The 9,216-nt window shown below is 35.0% G+C and overlaps 1 protein-coding gene across 2 annotated transcripts; it reads left to right on the top strand.

Moving 5' to 3' along the window:
* The first annotated feature begins 3,928 nt into the window (after positions 1 to 3,928).
* LOC110693142 (21.7 kDa class VI heat shock protein-like) lies at positions 3,929 to 6,234 on the top strand. Of its 2 annotated transcripts, XM_021870262.1 has the most exons (3): positions 3,932 to 4,635; positions 4,914 to 5,092; positions 5,458 to 6,234. In XM_021870262.1, the coding sequence occupies exons 1-3, from the start codon at positions 4,326 to 4,328 to the stop codon at positions 5,488 to 5,490; spliced, it is 522 nt and encodes a 173-aa protein (XP_021725954.1). In that variant the 5' UTR covers positions 3,932 to 4,325; the 3' UTR covers positions 5,491 to 6,234. The 2 variants fall into 2 exon arrangements, with proteins under 2 accessions (XP_021725953.1, XP_021725954.1); XM_021870261.1 differs by having other exon boundaries at positions 3,929 to 4,635; positions 4,914 to 6,234.
* The last annotated feature ends 2,982 nt before the right edge of the window (positions 6,235 to 9,216 follow it).

Here is a 9,216-nt window from a genome sequence, read left to right as displayed (position 1 = left end):
GGCAAGTGGTGGGGTCAACTAACGGAAATGACATTTGGTGATATTGTACTAAACCTCAGTGGCATTTGGTGAATTTTGAAATACACGATAGCATTTGGTGAATTTTTTAAGTACTCAGTGGCATTTGGTGAAATGACCGCTTTTATAAATAGCGTTGAGACGATTATGTATTTAAAATGTTTATTTACATATTTGCCCTCAATAATGTTAAATTTTTTTACAAAAATCTTAAGATTAGTGTGTGTGGACATTTATAACCCTGAAAAAATTCGTTGACATATTTTCCCTAATTAACACTACTAACAACTAAAATTATACTCTCTTTGTCCCATAATACTTAACACAGTTATTATTTTCGTCCGTCTCAAAATACTTGACACATTATTAAATATGGAATGAGACCATTAATAAAAAAAATATTTTCCCTATACTCTCATTGGGACCACAAAGCCCAAAACCCAATTAAATCATACATTTTCTCTTTCCTCACTACCCCCACCTCTCTCACCTTGTGTTTTCTTATAATATAAAAATACAAAAAGAATCCTTTATATAATAAACAAATGTTTTAAATGGATTCACTTGTAGTTTTCTTAAACTACGTGTCTACCTCAACGTCCCAAGTATTATGGGACGGAGGAAGCAATATAAAGCCAAACCAAAAGAACTTTCGGACATGGCTAGATAAATGAAAAATTTCACTAAATCTTCTTCTTAAAATATACTTTGAATTAAATAATACTTCATACTTTAGCCGATCAAATTTTGCGGGTTATGGGCAATTATTTTTGGCCCAAATCTCGGTTCAGCCCAACCAAGTGGGCTGATTTTTTTTTTCACTGTTGACATGGTCCGAATCCCGTCTAGATCATCTCTAGAAAAAAATAGTCAAAACAAACTAATTAAATTAGGTGTGCCATATAGCCTAAGATGAAATAAAGTTAAATGTAATTAATTTGAAACATTTATACTCCTTTAAAATTTGTAACCTTTATAATGAAATGAAGAGAATAATATTTGTAATAAAAGCAAGAGAATCTGACCTTTGTTAATGTCTTACAAATTACTGTCATTCATGCAATTGCAATTTTGCATACAAACCAGTTCATCTAGAATATACCACTAGATTCACTATCATCTTAACTCATGAGAAGTAATTTGAAATAAAAAAATTACAATATAGTAGCTTGGTTTAGGCCCTTTTCTTTTGAGCTTTCGAGCAGAGCAGAGTGGGGTCAGCAAAGCAGAGCAGAGAAGAGCAGATTTCATTATTATTATTATTATTATTATTATTATTAAAATTAACAAAAACTTACAAAGTCAAACATTTTACAAGAAATTAGTGGGGAGCCAAGACACAATCTGGGCCCCCACTCCTCTAGCTATAGCGAATCCGATCCTGCTGAAAATGTGAGCAGCGGCACGAGCACCAATATCCTGAGTCCTAGCGAAAGCCTGAACCCGCTTCAACAACGCAACAGCATCCTTCTCTAATTCCCGCAATGAAGAAAAGGAGAAAGGAAGAAAACCATAGCCAATAGCCTTGCAACGCGCCCCATACTTGTCTCGCTTCCGCTGAGCCGCGGCCTACACAACACGACCAGGAACGAAGTCAGATAACCCAGATTGTGTCAAAGGAGAAGACCTCGTCAAGTCAACGCATACATCAAGGCCTCTATCCCAAGAATAAAGCAACACATCTGCTGGTCGAAGAGCCCCGTCGTTCCCCCCGGTCAACCCAACATTAACCTCCTTTCTTGCAGAAATATCAGAGCGAAAACATAAATCAACAAGGGTATCACGAACAACGTTGTGCCGATGTTTAATACCAACCATTCCAGCACAAGACACTGCATGATCCCCATAGATATCCCTATCAAAAACCCTTGAGCAAGCAGAACACGGTGTCGAAACGGAGAACAAGGGAACACCCAACCGATAGCAAAGAACACAACGGTAAGTCTTACCATTCATAGTCTGACCTAAACCTGATATTGGGACTGCATGCAACCAGGCAGATGAGTGATCCCCCTGCTGTGACTTCCATAAGGCCACTTGATGCGGAGATAAGGAAAAAGTGGATTCCACAGATGCGGTGACCTTCGTGAAATATATATCTGCCAATTTCTTCATGAGTTTGGGGGCAGCGATCTCACTAGGGTTACGCATAAGGTCAGTCTCCACAGTCCTATTAAAAAGACTAAGAGCACCATCGAAGGCCGGTCCTGGACCAACGATACCAGAATTGCGCAGAAGCGTAGCCTGAAGACCCGAAGACTGCAAACGCGACGCAAGGAAAGCATAGTGTCGAACATCACCCGCTGAATAGACACCCAATCCACCATAAGAAAAAGGTAAGGTGGCATATTATTATTATTATTACTGTTATTAAATATTAATTATTTTATTATTATTATTAATATTTATTATTATTATTATTATTATTATTGTTTTTAATTATTAATTATTATTATTGTTATTATTAATTATTATTACTTTTATTATTATTATTATTATTATTATTATTATTAAAAATTAATTACTATTATCTTTAAATATTAGTTATTATTATTAAATATTAATTATTATTATTAAATATAAAAAAATTATTATTATTATTAATAATTATTATTTTTAAGCAGAGCAGAGCAGATTTAAGCAGAACATACGAGAGTAGAGCAGCTCAAAAGAACAGGGTCTTAGTATACCTGTTGGTGATTACCCCCACTGACACATGCAAGCAAGGGATTGAGTTTCTCCTTGGGACCTGACTCGACTCGAATCAAAATTAGTCATTACAAGGCGAGGTACTATTAAAAAAACATAGGTGCGTGCCGAGGAATCCAACAGGGACATCGTGCAATTGATCCTAGTGCAAAAGTTCCCAGTACAGCTACATAGAAGAGGAGCACAATAAACAAAACTCCCAAAAGAATTTCCACTAAAATAAGTCATACTATATGCTAAAAATAAAGTATTCTATGATGGATACTACCTATTTAGCCATGATCTCACTAATATTTTGGTGGTGCACTAACCACTTTAGAAAGTGACTGTAATAATAATGATCTTTTGAGGCCATGAAGACAAAGCATCTATCAGATTGATCCAAACCCTCCTTTTTTAAAAGCACTCTTAAAGATGCTATAAATCAAGAGATAATACCATATCATGCTTCAATTTCTTTATTACCTGATTTTCAATCGAGTAAAGTATCTGAAGATGCGAGAAGATGCCTCATCACTTACACCAAAAAAAAGTCCATGAAAAATATTCTGTTCTCACATTGTATGTTTGCTGTCACAAGCTTACATTGATGATGATCACATATAGCACAAGACCGTCCTTTGCCATAATATATAATAAAAATAATAAAAAGCTCGTAATTGTGTGCATAACAACATTGATCAAAGCCTAAAGTAATACTTAAGTTATCTTACACTCGGATGCACCTAGAGCTAGATGCACTCGTAACCCTAGGGTGTATGTTTGCTCATTGCATCAAATTTGCTAGTGCACTAAGTGATTGAGTCATATAAGCATATAGCATTATCATTAACATCGTGTTTTCTTCAACTGATTTTTCCTTGATGATCTTTTTCAAAGAAACCTCATGCATTATTTCAAAATAGTAAGTACAACCACTAACACATTTACTGGCTAAAAAAGACTTAGATTACTAAATTAACCATGAAATTTACAATATCTGCCAAGATCCAAGAATATGTGGTACCTTCATAGGAATAATAGGATCCATTAAAATTTTCTACTTACTTTCTAAAACAAACTGCTTTCTATAGGCAAGTGATGGTTTATGTATAGATGGACTTAAGCAGTCTGTCTTAATTTTCTGAGTATAAAATTAATAATTTTGACAGGTGAGACTAAGAAATCTAAGCAGAAAGAACAAAAAAGGTCCAAATTCTAGCTTTTTTTTATCTTTGAAACAGAACAATTACAAGAGGTGGAGACAGCAACATGTGAATTGTTATGCACCCTTTGAGTGTTCAAATACGGAAATGTGTGCACGTTAATCAAACCTTTAAAAGAACGGCGAAAACAAAGGGAATTTCGACTATTTCCTAGTTTTATCAGAGAGCCAGTAATACAAGTTGTGACATGCTAATGAGAGGAATTTGATGGAGAAAGAAATATTCTGTTATCTTTAAATTCCTGAAAAGATTCTAAAGGAATTTGTTCTGTTTTTACTTTACTAAAAGATTTTCCTTCAAGACTATAAGAAGAATAAAACTAAAACTATACTCTAAACAAAGTTAGTACCAAAACTCATTACTCAAACTCAAGTTCATACACAACTTTCTGTGATGATGGCTGGCTGCAGACAGATCGACGTTCACCTTGAAGATCGAACACCACATAAATGGATCGTTCCCCTTACAGAAGAGGTTTTCCAAGCCTTCTTATCGAAAGGAAACCAAGCAATCCGTAAAGTATTTGGTGATGGTTCATTCTTTAGTCCAATGTTGTTTGGCAAATTTTTCGATCCTTCTGACGCTTTTCCTCTGTGGGAGTTTGAGGCTGATGTCTTGCTGTCCATTCTAAGAGCCTCTGGAAATAATCAGGTTGATTGGACTCAGAATGATAAAGAGTATGTACTGAAAGCAGAATTGCCTGGTGAGTTCTTTTACGTTTTTCTGAATTTCTGAACATTTTTTCCTTGATTGAATTCATGCTATAAACCCATTAAATGTCTAAAATAAACATACTGCTAACATGTTAGATAAGCTCATACATAATTTGATATTCAAATAATTAGCTGTTAATGTTATGTTAAGCTGCTAACATGTTAGATAATAAGAATCATAAGATCTGCTAATCTTACACTTACAAAAACTCGATTGTATAGTCGGTTATGTTTTAACTGTATGAGCACAAATTGTATGTTTATGCAGGAGTAGGAGAAGATTCTTTACAGGTGTGTGTGGAGAAGGGAAAAATACTCGAAGTTAGTGGACAATGGAAGCAATCAACTGATCCTAAGGCAAGGGACTGGAAAAGTAGTCATTGGTGGGAACATGGGTTTGTTCGAAGGATCGAGTTGCCAGAGAACGCAGATTGGAAGAAGACCGAGGTAACTGTTAAAAATGACATAATATTAGAGATAAAAATACCTATGAAATCATCAACTATTCCTACTCGTCGAGGTGATGATTCAGACTGAGAATTGTTCAGTACTTCTGTAAGTTGATGAAACACACATCACATCATGAGCAATTAAGCATAATAAGACATTTTTTTTATGGAGCCAATAAAATGTTACTTAAAATTATGTGTATCCATGATGCAATACTCATAGTAACAGAGCCGGGGAACAGGAAACATTGATAGGAACTCACAGAATGACAGGATGCAGAGAGCTGACATTCATGAAACATTAAAAAGGACTAATTGGAAACTGAATGTTATGGGTTATTTCTTTGTTTTTTGTTTTTTCAGGGTAATGCAGAGAAGTTTAAAGGAAGAGTGTAGATTACAAAGGGGAAAGTTTGGTTCTGACTTAATCAACTTGCTTCTCAACACATCGGTGTTAGAAGTAACTAACTACAGGGAACAGAAATTTCTGAAGACGATTCCTTTTTATTAAGATTTATATCAAACTGATTAAAACTAGATTCAAATTGCTCTTGAACAACATTGCACTGCGAGTCTGCGAATGTACTGGTTCTCAACAAATCCAGTTATCCTGCAGTACCCAACTGCTGAAAGTTATAACAATTTCTTCAGAAGCTCCCAAAAGAGCACCAGTACTTGGTTAGATGGTGGCCTAGATCATTGCAATGTAATAACAGTGTAAACCCAAAGTTTGATCCTTGTTTCGAGGTTTATACTAGCAGCAGAACTGCTGTTAGAAGTTTCTGTAAACATCAGGAAAAACAAACTTATGTAAAGCATACAGAGTTCTGAATTTCAGCAGACATGTGGCTGCTATCAGTCTGATCACATCAGTAGCAAACAATCGTTTGGTTCTGATTTTTCTTTCGAACAAGGAAGAAAGATGAAAGGGAACAAGTCATAGATATTCCATTAATATGAATACTCATCTAAGCCAGGAGATGTAAGCAATAAGCTCAAGGTATGCCAAATTCTGGAATGTAGGCGGCCGGAAAAAAGAAACACATACATGACTTGTTCAAACAGATGAAAATTCTTTGTTTCTAGGCCTTTCAGAAATCTCTAAATTATAAGTGGTGGTCTTACTTTTTTGCTGTTGAATTTTTGTTCTTGTTACCTCTATTACAATGAACGCTGTTTCACTGGTACGAAACACATAACAGCCATGGAATCAACAATGACAAGCTCTCAAAGAATTTAGCTCAAAGATATATATAGATCAGTAATATACCATAAAAACCAATTTTGTAATACAATTGGAGTTCAAATATTATCTTGATGAATTAAAGACAAGAAAGCAAGACTAACACCAACGCAAACACCATTTTTTCCCTAAGCGTTCTTCTATCCAGGAGCTACTATGTGCAATATGATGTAGACAAGTTTCGAACCCACGTCTAAGGTGTAAATTCTTATAAACTTTACACTTTAGTCTTGTTTGTCAATTGGGTACTGTTATTAGGAATGTTAGCTGCGTCTCTTGGCTGATTTGACCAACTATTTGTGTTGCCTTTTTAAATGTTGGCTCTTAATGAATATATTTAGTAAAGTTAAATGTTGGGTGGCGATTGTTTCGTACAAAATGACCTTAAAAGGATTTTCATATGCTTTAGTTTCTTTGTAATACAGTATAGAATAATGACAACTCAATAGCAATAATAAGAAGCTAGTTTTCAAATTCAAAAGCGAATGAAAAGGCTACGAAAAAATCATTTACCGAACATATCCTTTAATAACTAGCTAATCAGTATGTAAGTACATCTATCACCAATTTCTTCCTACAATAAAAATTACATGTATCAGTCCATTATGATAAAATTTGATTGCGTACTCCCAAGTGTAATAAATAATAAGGCGTTTTTACTAGAAGGTTTGGCACTTTGGGTATGGCCAAGTGGAGATTGTTTGGCACTTTGGGTTAGTGCAATGGCACTCACTCCACTTAACTTCCTTTTTGCCCACCACGTAGCATGAGTACATGACTAGTAATCTAGTATCAATCATAGATTCATAGTATAGACCAAGGCCTTAATCTCACCAATATTATGGAGGAATTTGTATACTTATAGAATGATTTGTAGCCAGTGGCGGATCCACGGAATGTGGAGTGGGGGTACGAAATTCGGCTCGTTAATAAAAAAAATACGAAACTTAACAAACTAAAATTTCAATTATTTTTTGTTTATTTTCACCATCTTATTACATCAAATATATCCCTTACTCCTTAAGTGTTGTCCATATATAATTAGACCAAACAAATAAAATTAATACAAAGTAATATAATTAAAGGCCATACAATTACATTTTTTATAAAACTCTTAGATGATCTTTTATTTTGATAAGTCAACAATTGTATGAATAAACTAAAAAAACACTTATAGTAACTTAAAGTGTAACTAATTACACTTACTGTAATTCCTGGTCACAATCAAATATATGAGTACTCGAATTGATGCATACTATTTATTAATCATCAACAGTAATTAAAATATGTAAGTTTTATTCGAAGGAAAAAAATTAAAATTAAAGCATATATATTGATGAACATACTATGTTTAGAACTTATAATACGTAAACTCTTATTTTTATACAATGAGAAATCATTAGACAATTATAGAATATTAACAATATATCTTACGTAAGATAAAATTTAAAATAATTGATATTTGATAGTAGTGTTATAGTAGTATTAACTATATAAGTGAAGAAGACATGAAAAAATTACTACTAGGTATGATACATATATAGTGAGTACTCTAAAAGGAAAAAAGAAATAAGGAAAAAAAAAAAGGCAAAAACGAAGTAATTCGTATTAAACTATTAATGTACTTGGTAAAGTGAAAAAACAAAAGAGGATAGCTGTTTTAGTAGGCGGTCTCTTTCATGTATACTATAAAACAACGGGTCAGACCCGTCGTCAGCTTGTCAGTTTGTATGACAAGACTTAAGAGTCGCTTATTACAAAAAACATATCTCTTTGATCAACAATTTTTTTTTTTTTTTTTTTTTTTTAAGAATGGGGGTACAATTGTAGCTCTGTGTACAACCTGGATCCACAACTGTTTGTTTGTTTTTTTTTTTTTTTTTGATGCAAACGAGGGCCAAGCCCGAGATAAAAAACAAATTACAACCTAAGCAATAAAACGAGGAGTGGTAACTCCTATGAGGTCCTCCCTATGAGTATCACGTATTTCGATCGGGATACATAACACTCTCAATTCAGACCACCCCTACATTAGCCAACCTATCCGCTCTATAACAATGAACAAGACTAATATTACTACCAAATGAGCTGATGATGCTACGACATTCCCTCAGCGAGTGTACACATTCCCCTCCAAGGAGTTGAACATTCTCCAGAGCTTCAATACATGCTTTGTTGTCCATTTGGATGACTAGTTTAGGAATGTCAAGGTTCTTAGCCATGCATAGTCCTAGCTCAAGGGCAAGTACCTCAGCTTTGTAAGCATTGCAGTGGCCAAAATTAGCAGCAAACCCCTTAATAAAATGTCCCCTGCAATCTCTTAGCACACCTCCCCCACCTGCTGGTCCTGGGGAGCCTCTAGCTGCACCATCGGTGTTCAAGGCTAACCAATCAAGAGGTGGAGCAATCCAGCGGATGAGGACTTCTCTTTTTGTTGAAGCAACACGCGGCTGCAGCCCATCAGTTCCATACTCTCCCATGAAAGTTCTCCAAGTTTCATCAATTTTTGCCCTTAGGAAACCACTTGTATCAATTGGTATTTCTTCATTCCTTCCATACAGCGCACAATTTTGCCATTTCCAAATCCACCAAAGAGTGATAGCAAAGCAAGTGGCCCATTTTTCAGAAAAAATTAGACCTTCAGCCTTCAAATTGCGAGTGATCCAACTTTGAAGGTCACCTCCGAAGAAGGAAGGGTAATTTGCAGTCCCTCCAACGCTATGCCAAATATTCTTTGCTATTGGACAATCACGAAGCAAATGTAAAAGGGTTTCATCTGTATTTTGTGAGCATCTACTACACCTTGGATCGCCAGTGAGGTGCCTTTTCAGCCTATTTGCGTTGCAAAGCACTCTGTCATGAAGAATGAGCCATAAAAA

This window comes from Chenopodium quinoa, unplaced genomic scaffold, assembly GCF_001683475.1.
Source record: "Chenopodium quinoa cultivar QQ74 unplaced genomic scaffold, ASM168347v1, whole genome shotgun sequence".
Taxonomy (NCBI): Eukaryota; Viridiplantae; Streptophyta; class Magnoliopsida; order Caryophyllales; family Amaranthaceae; genus Chenopodium; species Chenopodium quinoa.
This window is presented reverse-complemented; position numbering and strand designations above follow the sequence as displayed.

Bases quoted from the DNA above. Each gene is read 5' to 3' on its own strand.
- LOC110693142 (XM_021870261.1), top strand. From the start codon at position 4,326: ATGATGGCTGGCTGCAGACAGATCGACGTTCACCTTGAAGATCGAACA. The intron at 4,636-4,913 runs GTGAGTTCTTTT...ATGTTTATGCAG, and splicing joins ACTGAAAGCAGAATTGCCTG to GAGTAGGAGAAGATTCTTTA.